This window comes from Drosophila novamexicana, unplaced genomic scaffold (assembly GCF_003285875.2).
Source record: "Drosophila novamexicana strain 15010-1031.04,08,12 unplaced genomic scaffold, DnovRS2.1 tig00000193-arrow-pilon, whole genome shotgun sequence".
Taxonomy (NCBI): domain Eukaryota; kingdom Metazoa; phylum Arthropoda; class Insecta; order Diptera; family Drosophilidae; genus Drosophila; species Drosophila novamexicana.
This window is the reverse complement of record NW_020824787.1, coordinates 9,347,227-9,373,103: the sequence shown is the minus strand read 5'-3', so window position 1 is coordinate 9,373,103 and position 25,877 is coordinate 9,347,227. Positions and strand designations below refer to the sequence as shown.

General features: G+C 41.0%; 4 protein-coding genes across 5 annotated transcripts; 2 read left to right on the top strand and 2 right to left on the bottom strand.

The window, feature by feature from the left end:
* Positions 1–47: 47 nt before the first annotated feature.
* On the top strand, positions 48–2,031 carry LOC115758838 (60S ribosomal protein L5). Its single transcript, XM_030699619.1, has 4 exons — positions 48–129; positions 306–569; positions 634–1,071; positions 1,721–2,031. The coding sequence occupies exons 1-4, from the start codon at positions 127–129 to the stop codon at positions 1,913–1,915; spliced, it is 900 nt and encodes a 299-aa protein (XP_030555479.1). The 5' UTR covers positions 48–126; the 3' UTR covers positions 1,916–2,031.
* Positions 2,032–3,502: 1,471 nt separating this feature from the next.
* On the bottom strand, positions 3,503–9,144 carry LOC115758822 (vacuolar protein sorting-associated protein 41 homolog). Its single transcript, XM_030699599.1, has 12 exons — positions 9,048–9,144; positions 8,872–8,991; positions 8,646–8,816; positions 8,459–8,576; positions 7,534–7,887; positions 7,147–7,474; positions 5,291–5,356; positions 4,831–5,232; positions 4,581–4,767; positions 4,290–4,523; positions 4,106–4,232; positions 3,503–4,044 (listed from the first exon to the last, which is right to left on the bottom strand). Exons 1-12 carry the CDS (start codon positions 9,072–9,074, stop codon positions 3,671–3,673), a joined length of 2,508 nt encoding a protein of 835 aa, XP_030555459.1. The 5' UTR covers positions 9,075–9,144; the 3' UTR covers positions 3,503–3,670.
* Positions 5,564–6,865, top strand: LOC115758824 (beta-1,3-galactosyltransferase 6). Its single transcript, XM_030699600.1, has one exon. It carries the CDS (start codon positions 5,609–5,611, stop codon positions 6,761–6,763), a length of 1,155 nt encoding a protein of 384 aa, XP_030555460.1. The 5' UTR covers positions 5,564–5,608; the 3' UTR covers positions 6,764–6,865.
* Positions 9,145–9,575: 431 nt separating the features above from the next.
* On the bottom strand, positions 9,576–25,172 carry LOC115758532 (serine/threonine-protein kinase GA29083). Of its 2 annotated transcripts, none has more exons than XM_030699224.1 (6): positions 25,136–25,172; positions 12,331–12,997; positions 10,737–11,730; positions 10,479–10,624; positions 10,268–10,417; positions 9,576–10,206 (listed from the first exon to the last, which is right to left on the bottom strand). In XM_030699224.1, the coding sequence occupies exons 2-6, from the start codon at positions 12,994–12,996 to the stop codon at positions 9,913–9,915; spliced, it is 2,250 nt and encodes a 749-aa protein (XP_030555084.1). In that variant the 5' UTR covers position 12,997; positions 25,136–25,172; the 3' UTR covers positions 9,576–9,912. The 2 variants fall into 2 exon arrangements, with proteins under 2 accessions (XP_030555084.1, XP_030555083.1); XM_030699223.1 differs by lacking the exon at positions 25,136–25,172 and adding an exon at positions 13,084–13,263.
* Between the last annotated feature and the right edge of the window lie 705 nt (positions 25,173–25,877).

Below are 25,877 nucleotides of genomic sequence, written 5' to 3'. Positions count from 1 at the left end.
GTCAACGATGCAAAATACGACCCTGCTTCTGAGCGGCCTGTCAGCTTCTTCCTTTTTCTTTTTCACCTACGTGTGAAGACATCGCGTATTTTACGTCGGTGTTTGATTTTCATTAAAAAGTGAAAAATGGTGAGCACAATCAATTAAATAATACAACAAACGTCTCAATTAATGTGTTTGCTAGTGAACCTTTATAAATGTACACAGAAGTAGTGACTGATGCAATGTTAATTGAGCGATTAGCATTGTGCTGTTCATGCCAAAAGCTATGATCAATATTAATTTGTGTTTTTCGTTTTTAACAGGGTTTCGTCAAGGTAGTCAAGAACAAGCAGTACTTCAAGCGCTACCAGGTTAAATTCCGTAGGCGCCGTGAGGGCAAAACTGATTACTATGCCAGAAAGCGTTTGACTTTCCAGGACAAGAATAAGTACAACACGCCCAAGTACCGTTTGATTGTGCGTCTGTCCAACAAGGACATCACCGCTCAAATCGCTTACGCTCGCATTGAGGGCGATCGTGTTGTCTGCTCTGCCTACTCGCATGAGCTACCCAACTATGGCATCCAGGTAAGTCTATTGAAATTATAATAAAATAAAAAATGTAAACTTATGTTTACAACAATAATTACAGGTGGGTTTGACCAACTACGCCGCCGCCTACTGCACGGGTCTTCTCGTTGCACGTCGTCTGCTCAACAAGTTGGGTTTGGATTCGTTGTACGCTGGCTGCACCGAGGTTACCGGTGAGGAATTCAACGTTGAGCCCGTCGATGAGGGACCAGGAGCATTCCGTTGCTACTTGGATGTGGGCTTGGCACGCACCACCACTGGTGCCCGTGTGTTTGGCGCCATGAAGGGTGCTGTCGATGGTGGTCTGAACATCCCCCACTCGGTGAAACGTTTCCCAGGCTACTCTGCCGAGACCAAGAGCTTCAACGCCGATGTGCACCGTGCCCATATCTTTGGTCAGCATGTGGCCGACTATATGCGTACCTTGGAGGAGGAGGATGAGGAGGCTTTCAAGCGTCAGTTCAGTCGTTACATCAAGTTGGGCATCCGTGCTGACAACGTGAGTACAATTTTTCAAACGCACTAAAAAAACAAGTACACGTCCATTTACAAAATTACTGCTGCGTTTTGTAACCTACAACGCTGGCTGTGCCAAAAGTGGACCACAGTAAAATCCAGAAACCCGTGTTCGTAGTTCATCCCTCATATGGGTTGAACCTTCTGTTTGCGGTTGCACATTGTTATAAAGAACAAATTTACCTTAAGTTGCTTTATCCTTAGATATATCTTACAAATAGTAGACGTCCATTTACAAAATTACTGCTGCGTTTTGTATCCTACAACGCTGGCTGTGCCAAAAGTGGACCACAGTAAAATCCAGAAACCCGTGTTCGTAGTTCATCCCTCTTCTATGGGTTAAACCTTCTGTTTGTGGTTGCACATGTTATAAAGAACAAATATACATAAAATTCCCTAGATTAATCTTAAAAAAAGTAGACGTCCATTTACAAAATTACTGCTGCGTTTCGTATCCTACAACGCTGGCTGTGCCAAAAGTGGACCACAGTAAAATCCAGAAACCCGTGTTCGTAGTTCATCCCTCTTCTATGGGTTAAACCTTCTGTTTGCGGTTGCACATTTGATATAAAAAAAATACATTTTCAATAACTTATTCCCTAGATTAATCTTTCTCATTTATCCATATGTAGATTGAGGACATCTACAAGAAAGCCCACCAGGCCATCCGCAACGATCCAACCCAGAAGAAGGCCGCTGCTAAGAAGTCGGCTCCTGCCAAGAAGAGGTGGAACGCCAAGAAACTCACGAATGAGGAGCGCAAGACCAAGATCGCCGCCCACAAGGCTGCCTATGTGGCTAAGCTTCAGTCTGAGACTGAGGCCTAAGGGCATTTGACTACCGTTTGCAGTGTGTATTGGGGGTAAAAAAGAAATAAACAAACAATTGTAATGAGAAACAATTGCCAATATGTCATGCATAAATTGTAAGTTTCTAAACAAGACCACGTTTTTATTTACTTATCTCGTTGCAATGGTGTAATAGATAAATGTATGCACATTTGATGTATATTTTTAATCGTTCTCAAGTATATATTGCTTTTGTGCAATGTCCGTCTTGTAACTTGGAAAATATATATGTGCTCCAGAATTAAGATTGTATGCCAATGGCCACTGTTTAGCTTTTGGAAAGGATCCATTTTGTGTAGGTGTGACAAATCGAGAAATCGTCGTAAAATTTTCATTTTAAATACCAAATGAAAATTTATAAGCCGACACTTATTTTTTCTCTAAACGGGATCTTATATTTTGCAGAAAGCATTTTCAAACATTATAATGCTGCATCGCTTCCTATTCTTAATATTCATCTCCTGCACATAAGACAACATTGAAGAGGCCTCTGACGACGCAGTCCTAGGTTCGAGTCTGGCCGCTGGCAGTTTTTAAAGAAAAGGTTGCGAAGGCATCGCGAGCCTATTAAGCAGAAGACTGTATTATGCATTGTCATAACCTCCGCTAGTGCAGTAGGAAGAAGCTAGGTACGTTATTTCGTGGATTATCCCAGGTTCGATTCATCCAATTTTTAGCCAAAAAATTAAAAAAAATTGTTCTGTAAATACTACATTAAACTGACCTAGCCCAAGAGCTCTTGTGGTGGACTAGGTAGGTGCTCGGCCTGAACCCACTCGTGTAAGTCCTAGGTACGGATCCCAACCAAGGAATTAAAGTAGTGAGTATATACAATTGCAAAATGGGAGAGTAAGTTTGTAATAAATATTGATATAATATTTATGAATAAAATTAACTGAGTTTTTTTCTAATGTTCTCTCTTCTCACTCGATCCAGGTGCCATGTAAGAGCAGCCGCAATTTACACTTTACTCTCTTTCCCTAGCCTATCCAGTCCCTCTCCCTCCCTCCCCCTATCCTAGCTCTCCTACTCAACGAAACATGTGTCCCCACAACACTCCCATCCTCTTTCATCCAATACAACATGCGCTATATATGCACTATGTTATAGTTTCTATTCGCCATATGTACCTAAACAATTAAATCAATCGGGAGTGGGCTGGGTGTGAGGGGGGTAAATACCAACACTTTAAACTTAAAAATTTGGGTGATGATGATCGCCTGCTGGGTGGGTGGGGCGGTTCTCTCTTTGTTATTTTCTTCTCACCACCAGTCAATTTTTTTTGTTGCTGCTGTATACACTGAACCCATTAAATGCTTGCATCTAAAACGTAAAATCGACTAAAATATATCTCAGCCATTTGAAGGACGATTTTGACGTCCTTTTGTAGATCAATCTAGATAGCCTTAATAATACAGAATATGTATTTCATTCAGGACTATTCCTTTTTTGGTGTCCTCAGGAAGTTTCTCATGCAAGATTTTGTGTTTTTGGCAAACTGTTGCAAGGCATTATGCAGGGTTATCTTTTCCTTTTAGTTAACAAAAGATGAAGCCCAGTAGACTGCACATTAATTAATTTTTAATAAATCAATAAATAAATTAAAATAAACAAAAAGCTACCAAATGTATACTTTGCATGAACATGATACAAAATGTTGCTGAATGTCGCTCAATACATGGTAATAAACCGCTTTCAGACTTCCATTAATTGTCGTTTATTTGTCATTGCCTATTAATCGTCCTCGTCCAATATACTATCCCAATCCAGGCACACGTCGCAATGATTGTCGATCACGCAGTTGTTATGGTATATGTGGCCACAGTTAAATATAGTAAGGCCATTGGGAGGAACGGTGTCCTTTATTATCACTGAACGACTGCATTTTGGACACACTTTGTCATAGGAGACAAGGCGGCCGCGACGTTGCATAGCCACTACCTCGGCCTGAGTGTCAAAATAATCGGTCAATTGGATTTGATGTGCAATTGTGTTCACTTCTTCCTCAATATTGTAGTGCCACAGCATTTTGACAACAGATTGATGGAGATTCGGTATTGTCTGACCCAATTTAATTTTGCTAACTACCAACACGGGATTGACATAATCTATAAAAGAATCGCATTAAATTCGTCGAATAAAACTGATAAATAAATAACAGAAACTTGCCCACAATGCCATCCAGCACTTTCGTTACTATTTCTGGCTGTTTGATGGACTCATCAATGAGTATGTTCCACAGATCATCATCATTATGCTCCTTGCAGAATTCAATTGCCATCTCAATGTCTTTTATCTGAAATTGGGAGTCGGTAAGTGAAATAATTTGTGGAAATCTTATATACACACTTACTTTATGCATGATTATGTTGAGTGCCTCCACGATGCTGCCCATTCGGGCCAGCAAGTATACCATTTCTGGATAAAACTCTTCACGTTTGCATATCGCCAGTGCATTTTGTATTCCATAATCATTGGAGCGGCGTAGAAATGGCAAAAGTTTTGGCCGATCATATTTGGCATACAGGGCAACTAACTTTGGGTGGAATGTGCCCTGATTGTCAATCTTGTCCAGCTCATCCAGGTACTGAAATAAAATCAAGGTTTAATTGTGAATATATTGCAAGGGTCTGTACCCACTTACCCAGTAGAGGTATTCCTGATTTTGTTCCAATTGATGTACAACCACTTCGGGCTTTATTTTGTCCTTATCTAATAATATTTTAAAGGCACGTTCGCGATCTAGTTGAATGAGTGGAATGATTAATTTGGAGATGACATCATATAGCTCAAAGCGTCGGATTAGCAGAAATACATCCTTGTTCTGCAACCTAACCAAAGGGAAAGTTATAGTAAATATATTTCTAAGAATGGCAATGTAAGCTTTTGCTTACTTCAAATACATGCGCAAAGCGCTCTCATAGTCGCTTTGGTAGGAGTAGAGGAGGGCCAAGGCCTCGAGCAGCTCATTTGCATTCTGTTTGCGAAAATGATCATGTATGGCGTTTATCACGGCCAAGCCATCGTAGAGCTTTGGCGGCCACTCTTTGATTAAATTTAGAAAACCATGCACATCAAACTTGAGGAACTCATAGAGCACCATTTCATAGACATGCGGATCCAGTTTACAATCATCCGACGTGGGTAAATAGGCGCTCACGCAGCGCAGCTGCTGGCACTTGACAAACTTGAAGACCTCCTCCTCCCACAGGGCTTTGTTGTTGCCCAGCACTCGCAGGCATAGCTTGGCCGCCTCTTCGTATTGCTTCAACGTCAACAGGTGGTTTATATACAGTCTTTAAAGAATGAAATTGTATCAATATATGAAGAAGTATCTGAAAGCCTATTCCTTACCTGGCTACCGAGAGCATTGGTAATGAACCTCCATGTGTGCATATCTCCAAGGCCTCTTCAAATTTGCTGCGAAAAAAACAAATATTGGTGGTAAAGTACCCGTTCGCAAAATATAGAGTTTCATTTGCTATTTATTCAAGTTCCTATTTGCCAAAAAATAGGCATAAATTGTCCACAGTGCACTACCGCGATACCTGAAGTTGGTATCGATAAATCGATAACCCGACAAAAGTATCGCTCAGCTGTTTGCTAAATTCGCGACGAATTGAGCAGAACTTTTATTTATTTCAATATCGCAATAAACGTAATTTTTGAGAAATGCGTCGCTTAAATAACCTGGTTACGCTTTTTACGGCAATAGTAGCGTTCTTCTTTGGTAGTTTTATTACACGTATTCTGACCATAGTAGACAAATGCCCGGCACCGAGAAGTGGTGTGGCCAAACTTGACCCACATCCAGATTTATTTCTAGCGATACTTGTGTTTAGTGCGCCGGGCAACGCCGAGCAACGTGAAGGGATGCGCGAGACCTGGCTCCGTCTGGGGCAGCCACTAAAGCAACCATACTATCCCGAGGAGTATATCTACCTGCCCAGTTACAGCACTGCCGGCGGGCATTTGCAAATGGAAACGGTTGCATCGCAGGCCCAACGACTGCAGCACTACATAAATTGGCAGAAGCAGCTGCCACAGTTGGAGCAGCCACGTGTGCATCGCAACATCAAGTTGAAGCATCTGTTTGCCATTGGCACACAGCAAATGGGAGCGACGTTGCGCGCCGAATTGGAGCATGAACAGAGCCAGCATCACGATTTGCTGCTGCTACCGCGCCTGCACGATGACTATATGAATCTGACGGAGAAGCTAATGCAGTCGCTGGACGCGTTGACCCGGCACTATGAATTCTCATACCTGCTTAAAGTGGACGATGACACCTATGTGAAGCTGGACAATCTACTCAACGAACTTGTCTCCTATGACCGGAAGCTTTTGAGAAACAGACCGAACTATGAACATGAGCCGCTGCCAGAGCTCTACTGGGGCTATTTCAATGGACGCGCTACGATTAAGACGAAAGGTCACTGGCGCGAGTCTAATTATTATATAAGCAAAAATTACATAAACTATGCACTGGGCGGCGGCTATTTGCTCTCCCGCAAGCTATGCGAGAATGTGGTCAACAATTCTCATTTACTGTCAAGCTATGGGTCTGAAGACGCTTCTCTGGGCACATGGTTGGCGCCACTGCGTCATGTCTATCGATGGCATGATGCACGCTTCGATACCGCCTACACGCCAAGCAAGTGTCGATCCTATCATCTGGTGCTGCACAAGCGCAACCCGCAGCACATGCATGACATTTACGCTGGCAAGCTGTGCACCCACGAGAGTCCTGGCCAGCGTGTATTTGTCTCCTACTATTATGACTGGACAAAGCCAGCGGACAAGTGCTGTGACAGCATTGTAGTGTAGTTAATACCTAACTGACTATTCCCAGTTGCCATAACCAAAGATATAAGCTAAGTATTGTGATTAAGATATTCTTAGGCAAGTATTCAATAAATTGCTCCTATGGCAGCAGTATCATAGACCTATCAGAGTTTACCCGTTGTTTTTATGGAAATACTAAGCCGGAAATGGATACCCTCCGCCCAGGGCTTATCTTGCAAAAAGGGTAAAAGTTCATAATGTGTCTTCTATGATTTTACAGTCTAAACATGGTCAGGTTGTAGGAATAATCATTCTATACCCAAAAAGTTATGCTTCTCACATTTGTATATGCGTTAAATTAGCTAACGAATGCCGTCTTGGTCAGATAAGATTAAAATGCCCTACATAAGAGTTGGTTTACATACTTGTGTTTGATAAGCCATTCGACGCGATCATCTGTTTCAATGAGGCTGGCCACCACAATATCCTTGGGCGCCACAATGTAGTAGCGATTCTCCTCCATGATGCAACCCAGACTATAATCGTTGACCGTATACTCCTCGAAGCCGCGTAAGGTCAGGCTGTCTGTGCACACCTCCTCGCATGTGTTCATTTTGTATTCAATGACGCACAGCACTGGCCGTAGAGCTTTATAGTTGGGACTGCGATCCTTGCGATAGCCCAGGACAACCAGCTGGCTGGCTGCCAGCGGCGCCAGTCCACAAACATAAAATGTGGTTTGAAATGTTGAGACTGCAAAATAAGTTTAAACATGTTACTATAATGGCAAGCAGCATCATAATAACGCGCACCTGGGTCCACGACAAAGCCAGGCAAATTGCTGGAGGACGCTTCGATGGCATTGCGCTTACGAATTACACAAATGCGTATTGTGTCCACCCAGCCGATGAGCAGCGTATTGGAATTGGACCAGCGTAGATGGCAGCGAAAGTTTTCGAGTCGTGCCTGTGCCGGCACCTCCCATTTCATAAGGCCCAGGGAGCACTTCTCGCTTAGATCATACACACGCACTCCCAAGTGACTGGCCCAAGCAACCAGATTGCCCTGCCAGCAGATAGCCAGAACACTTCCCTCAACTGTGCACAATTCGCAAGGTTTCAGCTTCTTGAGTAGGTTGCGTTCGTAAAGCGTAAGCTTGTCGTCACCTGAAATCGAGTAAAACATTCACGTTATTTAAGGCAAACAAAAAAGATATTTGTCTTTGGATTAAATACTCTTACAGATATTGTGATTTATTTAAGCGCAATTTCTGTGACGAGTCTCGTAGTAGTTGAATTGACGGAAATGTGGGTTTATTTTAGATATATTTTCGAACTGTTGAACTGATTGTCGACGGATAGGAAAAAAATAAAGGGCACTCCGAAGACTCAATACCCTTGCAGCAATATGAAACAGTAAAGTTGATAATTGCTACGTGAACATATCTACACAACCCAAACAGTGTTCCCTGCAAAAACTTCTTATTCGATCGATCCTTTCAGCTATACAGCTATACGATATAGTAACTCTATATTGATACGATTTGGTTCATATGTAATGTGTCATTTCCTATTACTGGGTATTAAAAGGGCGGTAACCAAAGGAGGGCATTTAGTTGAAACAAATTGGGACCTAGCACATCGAACTTGCCTGTTAAGAGACCATTTTCTGTGCTTTATGGTATGGTGAGTTTGCTACACATTAATACACTATAAAGAAACAAAAGGTTATACTCACCCACTATAAATCGTCGCACTCCCGATTTAACTTCAGGGTCCAGGGCAACGACTTTTATGAACTTGCCATGACTAAGGTTCTGATTATTCTCACAGCTGAACAAGCCCGTAATATTGACCTGTAATTATTGCAAATAAAAATAGTATTGAAGCCCCTATAATTTAGAAACACGCTTTCAGTGACTCACGCGTCCGTCATCGGAGCAGGTGGCAACATATTCACCCTTAGGATCCACATCAATGTGATTAACGGCCACCGAGTGTGTGTGGCGATCGCCGCTGCTCAGGTTCGAGTCCACAGAGTTGCCCTGGTGATCCAGCAGATAGACTCGCCCCCGAAATGTGCCAAATATAAGAAACTGCCAGACGTGCTAGTTGAAACACTAAATAGTTGAATATCTAGTCAGAGATTACCTTTGAATGGACGGCACTGCAGGTAACCACGTCTGTGTTGAGTATATTCCTGAGATCATTTCCAATGCGCTGGTACTTGAACTTTGGTTCAACCTCTTCCTCCTCGTCGGTGCCAGAGTCCTAGACAATTAAATGGTCTTGCGAAATGATTGTTTTACTATTGGCAACGCACTTACGCTGTTAATTGGCAAAGTCTCGGCCATTTTTACGTCTTTCCATGTAAATTCGCGTTCTTATCAAAACATCTTCGAGCCAGAGTGACCGCATTTTGCATTCAACAGCTGTCTTGCCGTTCACATATTCCATTTCTGGTTAGACTAAGAAAAAAAGCAACTCTATGGTCGATAAGTATCGAGGAGGATTTCTAATACAGAATACATCTGCCTATCGATAGCTACAGCCGCGCCACTTTTAAAGTTCAATTACAATCCAAACAATTATCACGTTAGTTTTATATGTATATATATATATATATTTCTAAAGTTATATTATTGGTGTTTGTATAAATGCGCTTAATTATTGTTTTTTTTTTGTTTTTATCGCGTATTTCGTTTACATTACAAGTGATAGCAAAACATACATAAATGTAAAACAAAAGCAAAAGCATCCGAAAACATAATTAACAATTTATGAAAATATACACAACATGCATTTATTCATTATTTATAATCAATTAAAATACTAATTAAAAACACTTTAAAAATACCAATAAAATATATGTATGTATGTAAATGTACCTTTCTTTAAAAAATATATATATGCGTTGAAAGAATATAAAGTAGCGAACCGTAAACGGTCTGGAAATTGGAATTTCTGAAAACTGTCTGCAACGTCTTTCTGTTCCGTTCACGTTGTTCTATGTCCTCTAGTTCGTTTGTTGTTGCTCTTTCTTAACGACAATGTGTGCCGTAGTTTAAGTGTTAATTTGTATAAATAATAAATTAAGGCCTATAGAATAGCGCTAAATTACATAATACAAAAACTACTAGATGTCGTCTTTCGAGGCGTAACTGCTGCTTAAACACCCCAAACGGCTACGATTCATCTGCTAAAGTCACCATCGCCACCACCGCAGCCGTTATTCTCATTGTCCATTGTCCAATAATGATCTAGTATATCTTCGCTGGTAAAACGAACATCCGGATCTGACTGCAGCATATTGGCGATTAGATCGCGCACACCGTCGCCAATGTCCGACCAGTAGGGATCGGGAAACTCATAAACGCCCGAGATGATAGCATCAAACAGCGGCTCCTGCTGGTTATCAGGCGCAACAAAAGGCGGAAAACCGCAGAGCAGTATGTACAATATGATGCCAGCAGCCCAAACGTCAATCTGTGAACAAGCAACGGATTAATAAGAGTTCTCCATTGTACAAAAATGCTGGGTTTTTTACCTTTAAGCCGTAACCCACTTCCAACAGTATTTCGGGCGCCACATAGGTGGGAGTGCCGCACACGGCATAGAGCGGTTCGGTTACCTCACAGGCCAGTCCAAAGTCGGCCAATTTTAGTTGGACAACATTACCAGACGCGTCCAGTTCCACCTGCAGCAGAAAAAATTAATTGTCAAGATTTTTTGAGTCTGCCTACACACTCGAAGCTTACCAGAAGATTTTCCGGTTTGATATCCCTATGCACAATGCTCATGGAATGTAAATAAGACATGGCCGAGCCTAAATGTCGGATCATAATGCGTGATTGGCTTTCCGAGAAGCGTGTGACCTGTGTGATGGCATCGAACAAATCGCCACCTAAAAAAATATAACATTAATCGATTATTTAAGGATATTCCGCGCGAAATAGAGATGGAAGAAAAGCGACCTGGTGGACTGGTTCACTTAAGACTTCGCTTTTTGCACTTACCACTGACATACTCGAGCACCAGGTACATGTTTGTCACCTGATCGACGTCCATGATGAGCGATATTATATGGGGATGCTGCAGCTTTTTCATGACACGCACTTCGGCATCTATGTAGTGCTCCTTGCCCTTGCACTTGCTCTTGTCAATGATCTTGAGGGCATATGGCAAGCCCGTCTGTCGATCCTTGATCTTTAGCACAATGGCAAAGTTGCCATCGCCAATCATTTTGCCCAGAGTGTAATTGTCTCGTATAGCGACGGGCAGATCGCCAATCTCAACGCCCGTATTCCTAAGTAGTGTCGCCTGGTCGTCCTCTTCTGAGGTGACAGATTCGCCGGCTTCTCGCGCTCGTGCGGTCTCGGCCGGATAAACCTTTTTGTTTTTAACCGGCATCTTAGGCTTGGGTCCCTTGCATGTAGTGCCCGCTGTGCGCAGTGTCTTGCGTATGGCATTGATGGCGCGCTGCTCATCTGCTTCCAATTTGAAATCCTCGGCGGTGTTTACACGCTCCGTACCATAGGCAAAGAAGACATCCTCCGGCCCAAAGAAATCAGCCAGTTGCGTCACGGATGCCCCAGACAGTCTGAACACCTTGCGTACATAGCCCGTATCCAGGCGGACCACTTGCGTTATGGCGGTCAGAACATGCTCGAAACTGGGACTGTTCCGCTTGTTCAACAGCAGTCGCATTATTCGGCGTGGCTTCGTACCATTCCTTATCAGCGTCACGATTCGCGGATGCACTGCACTATCTCCTCCATTGGCCGCAGGTGCATTGTTGCTGCCTGTGCTGTTGACCAACGCTCCATTCTTTAGCGGCGAGACGGGACGCTGCAGCTTGGCCAGACGCTGATTGGTGGACCGACTGTTGTTCGCCAGCGTCAAATTGGCCAAAGGCTGTGAGCTGGTATTATACTCCACTTTCTTGAAGTTCTCGTTATTGCAGGAACACACGTAGCTCTGGCCATCCTCTAGCTCGTCCAGGGCGGTGATCTGTTTGAAAAAATAAACACGTAAGTATCAAAGATTGCTTTCATATTAAAGGCCGGGAGTGCCAGACTAAGAGATACACTGTACACACACTTCATTATCCCTATAATCCCTATAGTTACTTTCAAGACCTAAATCGGGCACCAAAATGCTTTTGTGTACCAAAGCGCAAGGCATTAAAAAATTAAAATATTCTTTCTTTGGGGCAAGTTGTGGTTGTTGTGCTTAAGATCCCATGTTTCCAAATCTAGATTTATCGGTACTATGGAAATAGTTATATCGATTCAAATTGTCTTAAGATTGCTATTACCACATCTAAAAACTGTGTTTCGTGTGAAGCTCTGATGTTCGAAGAGGTAAAAAAAGGTGTATACGCATATTTTGGGTTGATCAAAATAGCGAAACATTTCTGTGTGATATTTAATGTCCAAGATCGGAGAGCCTGATATCTCAGCACAAGCAAAATTGTTCTATTAGATTCTAAGAGCAGCTATAGAAGGGACTGATCTTGCCCGAATTATATTGAGGATGGACGGGCTGAAGATATATATATTCTATAATATTTGAGTGCAATTTATAATTAAATATGAAAAGTTGACTTACTTTCTTGCCGGACATATTGTAGATGGCACGCACAGCACCCGGTATTTTGACATTCTCCTCGAGCAGGCGCGTCAGATCCTCGTAGAGGCTCTCAAAGGAACGATAGCGCTCATTGGAGACGGGTATGGTGATGCCCGGATAGAAGCGATCACCATTGCGATAGAATTTGATGCGATGCGCCTTGCGTGTGGGCGTGCGGCTGCTCGAGATGCGTTTCTTAGGATGGGTGGCATTGGCGGCGCCTACCGGCTGCTGGCCGCTGCCATTCGTTGCCGGAGTCGTGGACGCGACTCCATTGGAGCCCGGTGCCGCCGAATTGGTGGATGAGTTGCCGCTAAGCGAACCATTTGATTTGCCAACGCTGCCACTGCCCGTTAGCGAGCCGTTCAATTCGCGCAACTCATTGAAGTCCTTCTCCAGCTCCGAGTTGGAGCTCGCCGGACTCACGCAGTCGCGACTGTGCTCTCGCTCCTGCTGCTGCTGCTGCTGCTTGCTCAACTGCTCGAGGATGGCGACTTCTGTTGTGGGCTTCTTGGCCGAGGCGCCGCCCGCCTTGGCTGCCGTCTTCCTGGGCGTCGAGTTCGGGCTGGCGGGATTGCTGCCTTGTTGCAGTGAGGACAGCAGGGCCGCAGTGCTGTGCAGATTGTTTACCGCCTGAACTTCCATGCTGAAAGTGTGTGAGAGAGACAGGAGAGAGGGAGAAGGGATTAGAGTTTGGAATACTTTAGTTTAGCTGCGGCTTTCTCAATTTACAGATTGGCGGTAATTCGATTGCGTCGTCGCTTTGTATGCTTTATTCTCAATATTGTATATTTATATTTGCTCCGCATCATATTTTTTGCCTGGATTTTGTTAATATTCCCTTTGCTGCTGTCTCATGTGTGCTTATGGGAAATGTTTCTCTATTGCAACAACAACAACACTGACTACTGTATTAGCTATATATTAATGCTGCTGACGTTTCTAGCAAAAACAACAATAACTCTAAGCAGTAAACAGAAATCAGAAGCTTTAAAAGTCAAAACCGGTTTCAATGGCTCCGCTTTGTTCGGACTAGAAAGTATCTGATGGATACACACACACACACACACACATACACTCAGCAGAATGCCAGCTGTAATTGCGCTAATTTACGTAAATTGTTTGCAACCACATATTTTCCATCCAACTGCTCGCTTTGCTGCCTCGCTGACTTTCTGCACTAGATTCCAGCGATGACCCCACGACGTTGACCGATTTACCGTTAACAACGACAACAACAACATAAATGCTGACAACGCAGACTTGAAGCCGGGTCAGGCCAACAGTTCTTGATGACGCCATGCCGGCTGCCAAAGAGGCCCCGAAAGAGGCTCAGCTACCTGAGACGACACACCTAGGACATTAATGGGCGTGTCCCATGTCCGTATGCGTCCGAGTCGTTGTCCTCATTTAGTTTAGGAGACGCCAAGTTGCACCAACTAACAGGGTCTGGGCCTCAAATCATATTAGAAATGAAAACCAAGAAAAGCCGTTACCATCTTAGGCTAACTAAACAGAGTTTAAGCGTGGTTAGAACTTGACCTCTTTTGAACTCTTAGGCCAACGAATCATAAAATCATAAGTTGTGAGTTGGTTTTGCATTAGTAACAGAATATAAATTAATAACAATATTTAATTTATTAATAATTAATTTATGCCTTGTGTTTTTCATTGTTAATATTTCTGAATATCAATGGATTTTCGCTCATTAAGTTTTTTAAAATCCTGGCTTTCAAATATTTTGCAATAATTATCCAAGTTAATAAACTTTCGCCCTTTCTAATACATCCTTTTTAAATAATTCAAAAAATCATTCAATAACATTTTTTCTTTATAGTTAATAAAAAAGATACAAATTTTAAATAAATAAGAGTAAGTTATTATTATCTGTGATTGATCCACGCAAAGGATTATCGTCGAAAAGCTTTCTGATATTTACTTTGGACCTTTCATTTTGCCGCCATTTATGGATCTCAATGAGTTGGGATAGTTGAGAAGGGGCATTTTTTAACTAGCTGTCACGCTATATAGTTGTAAAAGCCAATCAGAAATCTGTTCGACTGTCAAGTTCATTTAGGCTCTGGCGGGTTCCACACATGCCACACATGCCACACTCCACATTCCACATGCCACATTCCCGACATTCGACATTCCGCGTCACAGTCTGTGCAAATTATTGAAATTGTTGTCATTAAGCGATCATTGCCAATTGAATTCCCGCTTTGCCCTGCGCCCCTCCTATAATATTTATGCCATCCTTGCGCATAACCGTTCAATGAGTCAGCCGCCCCCCTGCCGTCCCTCTGCCCCGCTCGACCCACCAGTGAGCGTGGGTTATGTCAGAGTGTAGCCCATCGTGTGTCTATCTGCCTCTCACTCACACACACGCATCGCCTGTAAGTAGAAGTTGTTGCCTCTCTTTCACTCAACCGCACGACTGGCCGCTGATTGAAGCTCGTTTATGATTTTTTTTTTTATTTTTCATCATAATTTTTATTCTTCACAGGCACGTTTCACTTGGCCATTGTTGAAAGCTGTCTGAATTTAAGTTTTGAATAAATACCCTTACGCTGGCTACAATGACTTTATCATGAATTTTGTCATGCGTGTTTTATTGTTTTACTCTCAACAATAGAAACTGAAATCAATGGATATATGGAAATACAAGCTGTCTGTACTGCAGTTGTCAGCTGTAATTGCAATATTGTTTTTATAATTTTGTCTAGCATGTTGTGTTTTGTTTAATTAAAGATAGCTACGGTGTCATATGCAACCCATAGTTATAGAAAATATTAAGACAATAAGTGAGCAGTGTACAGTGTGTTCTACTAAAGACTCTAGTCAATGATACGGATACTAAAGGTTGCTGATTTCAGTTATTGTGGATTATCGAACGATTCTAATTTGCACTTCATACAAAGACGAGCTGCATTTGATGTTGGGTCCAGGGTATACCCTAGTCGGGAACTGCCGACTAGAGCCTCTTACTTGTTTTTATAATAAGAATATAAGGAGGAATCTCAACAAATTTAATTTTAGGGATTTTTAAAGTATTTAAAAATGAACTATTAGAAAGGGCGAAAGTTTATTAATTACAAAGACTTCAGTTTGAAAATTTTAACAATTTACCATACGAAAAATTCTCATAAATAGGTTAAAACTAGTTTGCGCCATGCACTTTCAAAAATAGCATAAGAAATTTTTGATGAAATAAATTAAGAATTCATTTTTAAGAAAATAAGGCAAAACACAATAAATATATAGCATTTTTTCCAGATGCATTTGCATGTATGAAGCTATTTCAAACTGAGAGAGTATTAATGCTTCGGTGCGCTGTGTTTCTTCTTGTTTTCACTTGGTAAAACACAAGACGTATGTTGGGCCTTACTCTCACCCCCCCCCCCCCCCCCCCCCCCCCCCCGTCACACTTTAAGCTTGATCGACGCTTTTCGAGGGGATTCGCATGTCGGGCCATAAATCTGAATAACGATATTTGTACGGGCCTTTTTGTTGTTGTTGTTGTTGTTGTTGTTGTATTCGTGTTGCCGTGGCATGTTGCGGCAACATTCATGGCTGCCTTTCTCTCTGCCGCACATGAAATGTTATGCCTGGAGTTATGAGTGCTCCATTGCCTCATTACCAGGTGTTGTTATGACGCCACCTTTGGTGGCCATATTGAGGCGTGTCTAGGACGGAACTAGCCAGCGCCCCAAGCCGTACAGGTAATTAAGTTAATTAATGTCGCGCCAGCCAAATGCCAGCGAATCCTCCAAGGAGCCAGGCAAATAGGTTGTCGTCATCTTTATTAGTGCCAATTGTGGTGAAATTTGCCGTGTGTACTTGTTATTCTAGCGCAGATTCAGCCAATGCGCTTGCCAAGTGGGTCAGAACTGCTGGCCAAGCAAGTGCAGCAGTTCCCAAGTTCCATTGAGCATGACACTTGGCATTTTGTTTGGCTGTTGCTCAGACGACCAAATCAAAAAACCATTTGACCTTTTTCAACGTGTCTATGACAGTGTGTCTGTGTCTGTGTGTGCGTGTGTGTGTGTGTGTGTCTGTGTGTGTGTGTGCGGTTGCTAGGCCAGAAGAAAAAAATCAAGCCAAAATGGAAGCCAAACGATGACATTTGCGAATGCAATAGAAAAACTATGACAGTCACAATGTCACCCACATTAGGGGTGTGCATGGTGTGAACAAACAAAAAGAAAGCCAATTTGGCCTAATTCGTGCGATCAAACTGTCAAGCTTGAGAATCACAAATAACTTGACACACAATCAGTTTTTATCAGCTTTAATTGAAAACTTTCATTAGAAACTATAAATTGTTATCAATTCGCTAAACATTTGCGCTTTTTAAGTGCTGCCATAATTGGGCAGATAAGAGCGCACAGATTCAAGAACTTAAGGTAAAAGGATGGCTACATTGTTAATGCAATTAGTTCCATGATTTAATGAAACTTGAAAGAGTAGGCTGTACTTTTTATAACCTGAACCCATTGAAAATGTCTAAAAAGGGTATATTGTATTTGTGCAGAGTGTAAATGTTTGTAACAGGCAGAAGGAAGCATCTCCGACCCCATTAAGTATATATATTCTTGATCAGCACCGAGGCGATCTAGCCATGTCCGTCCGTCTGTCTGTCTGTCCATCTGTCCGTATGTATGAACGCAAGGATATCAGAATAAGAGCTAGAGATGTAGATGTAGGTGCTCCTAGTGCCTACGCAGATCGAGCTTGTTTCCCATGCCCCGTTTCCAAGTCATCGATAAAAATCTATATCGAAATTCTGTTTTTAGGGCAATTTTGGTAAATAATAAGAGCTAGAGTCACCAAACTTGAATTGTAGCTTCTAGAAGAGTATATCTATTTGCATTTGGTGTTGGAAGAAGAGGGTTCAGGGTATCCCCTAGTCGGGAGCTCCCGACTAGAACCTCTTACTTGTTACTACTAAATGAATTGCAGTTCATTGCAGCAGGCATTATATTTGTTGGCTTTTTCCGTATAATAAAATTAAGTGAATTATTTTTATTGTACAACAATAATATATATCAATTAGGGACAATTATTCGATAGAAATATTGCCAAGGCTAAAGTTACTTTAATATTCGACAAGCATAACATCAAAAACTATCTGCTTTCTTGGACTTCATAAGAGGTCATAAAGAGAACTTCACATGTACCTTAGTTTGTACAACTGTTTCAAACAAGCGACAATACTTGATCGGACAATGAAACACGATCTTCTGAGATCTTCCGCCTTGCACAGTTAAATTTGAGCTATTTGCACTAAAATGTATTCAATAAAGTATGGCGCACATATATTCACAAAAAGTGTAAAAATAAACCATTTTTGTGTACATATCCCTATGTCAATATAATGAAATAATAACTACAATCGTAACTACGTCAAACCAAAAATCGATAAGCCGCCGGGCCACAGGGAATATGTGCGTTGGCGTCGAGCCGATGGCTCTTCCCGTTAATGTTGTTGTTGTCATTGTCATTGTTGTTGTTGTGATTGTTGTTTTTGGCGTATCGGTTGCCCACGCAGACAAGAGCACCCCACACGACACGGAGAGCGAATCTACCCAATTCAATCGCCAAGCCAAACCCCAGTCTAAAAATGAGCTGAGGATAGAGCTAGAAAATGGCATTAATAATTGCATGTAACTTGTTAAGAGAATCAAAAATATATATAATGAGAATTGCCCTAAATGGGCATTACGAATCAAAACATTAAATAGGGAAAGAAGCGAAAGAGAGAGAGAGAGAGAGAGAGAGAGGAAGCGAGTGGGCTTTTTGTCAGGGCAGGGCAGGTCTTTGAACATTGAACAGGTGCGCCCAAACAACGCCGTGTGTCTCCGGTTATTGCACCCAAAAACAAAAAGCTAAGCAAAAAACTAAAACCAAACACACACAGAGACAACAGGCAAGAAAAAAAGCATTATAAAAGTTATGGCACATCGTGCATGAGCTTTTCTTCTTGTTGTTGTTGTTGCCAATTTTTCATAGTTCATAAAAGTTGCTTAATTAAGATTTACACGCACTCAAGCGTCAAATTAATGGGCCAAGCCAAAAAAAGAGCAAAGTAAAGAAAAAATCGAGACCGGGTAAATGAATATGCCACGCAATCGAATAGATTTACAAATGATAATAGATATTAATGCACACATACTTTATATAATATGCAAAAGAAAAGCATAAACTAGAGAACGAACATTCTTGAAATTATATAGTATAGATAATATAGATAATGTAATTTTTAATCATGGTATATATTATATATATTGCATATTAGACTTTAGACAAATCATTTTCAATACAAACAAAAACAATAGAAAATTCCAACATCATTTTTTCTATATGTTCTTATTTGTTTTAGTACGTAAGGCAGCTTTGTTTGCGGTATCAAAGATAATGCTATCGAAAATCTTAAGTTAAAAGCAAACACGTTGCGTGACGTGAGCTAAACCCGTTTTTTTTTTGTTTTTGCCGATAAACAATTAAAATTCTCCGGAAATTATTTCAAAATCCTTATTTAAATGAGACATCATTTTAACGTGATATACGTTAAGAACATTACGTTAAAGCCGTTACGTATATTATGCAACGTAACGCGTGTTACGTGGCGAATTATCGTTATATATTTCACGCGAGCTTTACTTTATTTAATTTGGTTTCTGATCTCATATCAAACATAAAAATGGCACCCAAATGAACCACAAGAATGTGTAACGGCATTTTTTCTTATTTATTATAGATCATATCAGATATAGCAACTATTTCTTAAGATTTTATAGAGTATCCGCAATTCTGCGCTCTAGTCAACGACAAATTAATCAATAGAAAAAGCAAGGCAAAAGCGTACAAATTAGACAAACATTAAAAAATGTGTGTGGACTGTGAAAACACAGGACACATTGCAACGAACCCAGGTAATTGTCATGAAAATGAGGCAAAGCTAAATTGTTGAGAGAGCCGCAAACGTGTTTAGGTTGCTGATTAGGCCACAAAAAAGATAGGCTGGCAGCCGGAGGCGTATGCTAACCCAAAGCACAACGTGACAGTTGCCCTTGGCAATGGTGGGCGAAAAGATACACCCAGACAGCTCACAGTTGCGACAGCTGTGGGAGAGAGGGGCTGGAAAGGGGCAGCTGGCTGCTGGCAGCTGGGGAATGCGTCCTTTGTCGCGTCCGACGTCCAACTCCCCAATGCGCCATGTGCTCAAGTGGCGTCGACACTTCAACTGCGGCATTAAATACGGAACTGAGGCAAGAGCGAAAGTTGCCGGGCACAAAGGAACCAATTTGTTGGATAAAGACACTGAACACATTTGGACGCACTCGGCAAAGGCTGCCAGCTGCCAAGATGTGCAAGATTTATTAACGCTTGTTTCTTCTGAACAACAGCAGCAACCCTCGCTGTCTGGCTGCCGGCTCAAGGGCCAAGGGTTAAAAGCCGCACAGAAAGCACCAACACACACACACACACACACACACACACACACACACACACACACACAGGTACATCACAAAGAAAAACAGACAAAGCTAATGCTGGTCCGCCTTAGAGAAACACCTGACACAGCCCAAAAGCGCACACACAGGCACATGTCCGATAAAGAGGCTGCTAGAAGGTATCTATATCAAATGCATTTTAATTAGTTTCTGGCAATATAGAATTATTAGCAGCTAGCTATACTAAATGTTTTAAAGAAGCAGAGCGCCAACCAGTCAACTTATATACGTAACAGAAAGACAATCTGTGGGCATATCTTGATTCTAGATTCTAATCGCATAGAAAGGCGTTCTGTGCGAATATGTAAAGGAGAACCAGTTGGTAACTCATAAAGTGAAACTGAAAAGAGACGAAAAATTATACCTGAGCTTTGAAAATCGCATAGAAAGGCGATGTGCTGCACTTTGCTTAACTTTACTTTACTTTTCGAACGAATGTTTAAGCTGCTTTAAAAATTCTTTTGCTTTTTTTGCTTTACAAATTCTCTTGCTTTTTTTGCCAATAATACCATCATGTAAAAAGTAAAAGTTCAACTTTGTGGCCAGCGCCTTCAAGCGCACAATGGACGAACAAGTCTTTGCACTCTAGAAGGCAAAGTGGGTGTCGCCTTGTGGTCCTTGGGGTGCGCCTAACTGCCATGTGACAGTTTTCACTTGGTTCAACAACTAAAAACATGCCATGTCGCCTACAATACTGCAACAGCAACAACATTCAACGCAACTTGCAAGTTGGTGTTGTTGTGCAGATTGCAAAAGTGTCCTTGAACTTTGCGTCAAGTTGTTGAGCCGGTTTGCCTGTCTTCTTCTTGCTTGCTCTTATTAGCTATATTTCCACTTTTCTTAGCATTGTTGAGTTATATTTTTTTTATGTTACCAGACGAGCAAAGCACTTACTGTTCAAATAATACAACTAAAATAATACTAAGTTGCTCAATTATCTCACACTTTAAAATTCCGATAAATTAATCGAAATGCTGCGGCGATATGAAGATATTGACAGATGTCAAGAAGTTTACAGTCGGAAAATTAACGTATCTATGTATGTAAATGCTAAGAATATTAAATGTAAATTAACATTAGAAGCTGTTGACTTGACATAATGTAAACTTGAAATTGAAATGTTGCACAAATGTTGCAGCTTAGTGAAAATGTTGATATCGCATGTTGCCAAAGACTAAAAGAAACTATGCCAAATAGCCATAAAAAGGGAATTGGAAAAAAGTGCGTGCCTGTTCATCATCTAAGTTTTTTGCTCATTGCCATTGTTTTTGCTGTTGCTGTTTTTTGTTGCTGGCGTGACCTATTAAATAAATGAAAATCGATTTGGCAGCTTTTCATGTTTAATTCATTAGCAGACGAATGCGCACGGCAAATGAATTCATTTCCAGTTCCCAATTCCCAATTCCCAGTTTCAGTTCCACCGCAAGGTCGTCAAAAGTGGCAAATAATGTTGTACACTTGAGTGGGGCCAAAAATAAAGGCAGATTAGAGTTATGTTTGTAGTATTTGTTCATTTTCGTCTGTGCGTGTGTGTGTGAGAGAGAGAGAGAGAGAGCGAGAGAGTTTTGAGATAAGCTAACAGAATATGTTTGAAGAGTGGGGAGAACGGAAGCAGAATGCGCTAAAGAGATTGTGGCTTGGCAGAGTAAGGGAGAGCGGGGCAAGCAGAATAACAGCTGTGCGCCTGCCTGGCCATATGACATTTAATTAGTGCGCAATGTAGAAGCTGATGTTGCTTCAGTCTCCTCCACCCCTCTGCAAATACCAACAACTCGTTATCAGCAACTATTTGGTGTATCTATATATAGAAAAGAAAATGCAGTTGCGATTATGATCAACACATGGAATTTGTTTGTATATATCAGAGATAATGATCTTAAATTATAAATAATACAATTGTGACACATGTTTAACACAATAATTAACAAGGCAGCAAATCGAACCCCAGGCCGAACCAGTTGTTGAAATCGAACACCTTTAAGAAACCCTAGTCCTGCGGTAGAAACGACATTGATCCTATTATTTGATTTTTTTTTTAAACATATTTGTCAGTTGCCAATTTTGGGTAGAGATCAAATTTAGGCAACATATTTTGAAAATAAATAAACTCTACAACTAGAAAGTTCAGGTAGTTCAGGCTTTGTTGATCCAAGCGAAATAGCTTTTTCCAATTAAAAAAGTCACTAAGCGGAACTTGTTAGCTGATGCTACCTGTTATCAATATTTGCCTACACCAGCTAAATAAATATAAACAATATGACGAAACTCGTTTCGACAATGTTTAAAAAAGCAAATGGCAATATCGATAAGGGAAATTCTTGTACGAATTTCAACTGTTGAAAGCAGTAGCAAAGTTTTCGAGTAATTCCTGTTCCTAGCTCTTGTAGAATTCCTAATTAAGCCCAACTCAGCTGTTTAACAATCACAACAGCATGCTGGCCACTTTCTTTTGCGCTGCTTTTGAAAACTTTCCAAGCAAAACAGAAGAGTTAAAACCTAAATGTGCGATGCGATCTTAGGTTGGCAAAATCAGCTAACTAAATAAGCCAAAGCAATGGGTTTAATTAAAATCAAAAACTCTCGCATCAAATACAGTGAAAGTTGACATGAAGTTAACAGCCGAGTGATGTGTGGGGTCCTATGCAACATGAGCGACAGCTGAAAAGGGATGTAGAAAATATTTGTACACTGCGAGAAAAGCACGGTATGGAATTGCATTCATAATTCTTAAAGTATCAACTTCGCTTCTTCTTCATTTCATAGATTAAGCACTGGAATTGAGTGTCGTATTCTTATGAATTAGAAATGGGCATTTTGTTTTTAGGTTTTGCAATTTGAGCACAACATTCTAGATCATTTTTCTAAGTGCATTAGCTCGCACATAAACATACTCTAAAACCGTCGCAATTCATTGAAATTTGAAGTTTTAAGGCTCAACAGAGTTTTGTGTACATGAAGGGAAGGGAGCAGATGCGGAGGAGGAAAAAAAAATAACGCCGCGCCATTTGCCGTTAAAACCGAAAAACATTCAATGCTAAATGTCGCGTCAGTTTTGCATTGTTTATTGCTGTTTGTTTCTCTTGTTTTAGCTTTTGATACTCGTTTTAATGCACGGCTCAAGTGCCCGTCGAGCTTAACGCTTTGTCACTGTTTTTCTTATATTTTCTTTCAAGCTATAGACTGAAGGGGCGGCGAGGTGCTGAATTCAGTTGGGGCTTGGCGACAGCCATTGAACTGCCTGCCGCGGTCAGTGACGTCATGCGGTCTGTGATGTTAAGTGTTGCAAAAGATTTTTACTTTTGAGCATGTTGCAGCACTCAACAACATTGGGATTTACAACGGGAACGAGCAACTCCTTAATATAGGGCTGTAACAGTGCTGTTAAGTTTGCAATTGAGTGTAAGCATAATAGCAGCGACAGAGAGAGACTCTGCATCTGAGTGGGCTGTGATCGTAGAGCGCTGACTGAAGAAGAACAACGAAGGGAACAGTAGTCACGGTATTTTGAGTGACCAATTGATTGTTGAAATTAAACTAAAGGAGGTTTTAAGACGCACAGCACTTGCTATGTTGCCAAATTACGAATAAAATGTATAGCTAACTCTATGCTATGCATCTTAGTGGGCATATAGAATATCCATCTCTATATATATGCAGTTTATGCAAAAATTAACATTTAACAATCAATATGTTTATAAATATATATGTCACTTAATCAACTCCCACGTGGCAAGCACATTTGTTGCTCGACTTAATATTGCTTTTTTTTATAGCCCACACGCTTGCGTGACACATTTTACCAGACTCTTCGTCTCGCCCCCTCCCTTGGATGTCTGGTAATCTGATCTTCAAGTCCCGTCGTCATCAGCTGGCGTCAGCAAGCAAACAGTTAGCTAATTTTTCACAGTCAATTATTTATGGTTATTTTGCAGCATCTGTCGTTTTATGCTACACCGCAAAGCCGCAAGTCACATTGAAAATATGTTGCTAAGCACATGCATGTTGCTAACTGATCATTTTGTTTAGCTACATACAAATACGCGTACATGTTGCTGGCAAGACGCCAATTTTAGTTTGCCGTTTTATGACGTCATAGTTGGCGTGTGAGCAACGTGGGTGTTTTATAAGCAATTATGTGTGTTTTATTTTCTTCTTTTATTTTTGTTTATTTTGTTTTGTTTATTATTTTTTTGATTGCTTTTCACTTTTCGCAATCATTGCGCTGTCATTTTTAATTGACTGTTTCGATTATTTGGTGGCTCCGTGCATGGTACGTCATGAATATTGGCCAATTGGCGGCGGCTATCTTATGCCATTTATCTCTTTCAATGGGTCTGCCAAGTGAAAGTTTTTTGTTGTTGCCGAAAAGTTCATTGGCAGCGCAATATGATGCTGGCAACAATGTTGCTAATATACACATACATACGTATTCTAGCGATTACAGACGACAAAAAGGAAACACCAATAAGTGTGCTAACCGTTATGAATCATAACCAACACACATTCGTCGTAAACTTTCAAACTGTACAGCAATACACAATACACGCGAGAATGCATTAAGTTGTGATGTGTGTGTAATTAGAAGATACGCACAAAGCAACAAGCGCGAAAAGCGTAGAAAACAAAACACAGAGACCCGCCAGAGCTTGGAGATAGCAGCGGAGCAATGGAATTATAAATATGTTCATATGTCAAATGTTTACTTGTGATAAGTGGCGCAAAAATATTTATAAGAAATATGCTTTGCAAATAAGATAGCTTGAATAAATTTAAAAATATTGGTTGCTTTTTTTTTGGTTTTGGTTATGACAAAAACAAGTTAGTTACCAAAATGAGTCTTTGCTGCTATTTGGGTATACGACATTGTCAAATATAACAATGGTATTCCGTCTAAATATAAATCGATAACTTCTCAATGGAATTTCATTCATATGCCAAGAGTATGGGAATAACTTTTAGTGATTGCAAAACTTATTTGTCTTAATATATTTATTATATTGTATATTACTTGCAAAGAATTGGTTTATATTTATAGATGGACTTTCTTGAATTTGTACCGATTCCTCAATCTGACACACTGACTTGGACTACGCAACTTCAGCTGTTATTATCACAGAATGCGGCTTATCTTTTATACTATACACTAACTCCCATATATGTACACACACTCACGTAGCAAACGGCAACATTTGCTGTTTTGCTGCAAAGCAATGTCAAGACTGGCAATATTTTATATGCATTCATTTTCTAAATGGTTAGGGCCTTACCTTTTGTATAACAACGATGACGGCGATGGTGACAACGACGACGACGACGACGACGGTAAATCCGTAAAGCCAGCAAGGCAGTTTTAGTTTTCTTATTGCTTACTTATTATTTTTCGGCTAGTTATTTCCACATCTGCAGGCAGAAACAGAGTTGCGCTCTCTCTCGTTGTGGTTATTCGTTGTTGTTGCCGCCTCTGTTTTACTCTTTTCACACACTCAATCACACACACACACTCACACAAGCATAACTTGCAATTTTGTTGGCCTTTAGCTAGAAACACAAAAGAGAAAGAACATGCAATATTGCAATAACAATACATGAAGCTTTTGCAATGCTTTTATTTCACTGTATTTAATCCCGTCTTTCTTTGCATTTCACTTTGGCTGCACTTCGGCCGACGCCGCCGCCTGGCGTCACGCCCACCTCACACAAGCGCGCCAGAGATGAGCGATTTTCATGTGTGCGTGTGTGTACCTGTGACTTTTCAAAAGTACGTCCAGAATCGAAAGTAAAAGGCATTAAGCCAGTCACATGCTTTTTCAATTGGCTTAAAACGTGCCAAAGATGTGTGAAAGTTCAGTCACAGGCACAGTGGAATAGTCACAGTATCGCTCATCTCTAGTGGCCACTGTAAAAAGCTGAATCGCTTCATCTGCATCAATGTTTAACACTAATTGAAACGTGCAACTTGCACTTGGAACACTCTATGCAGCTGCAATTGCTACAAGTGATGTTTTTCAC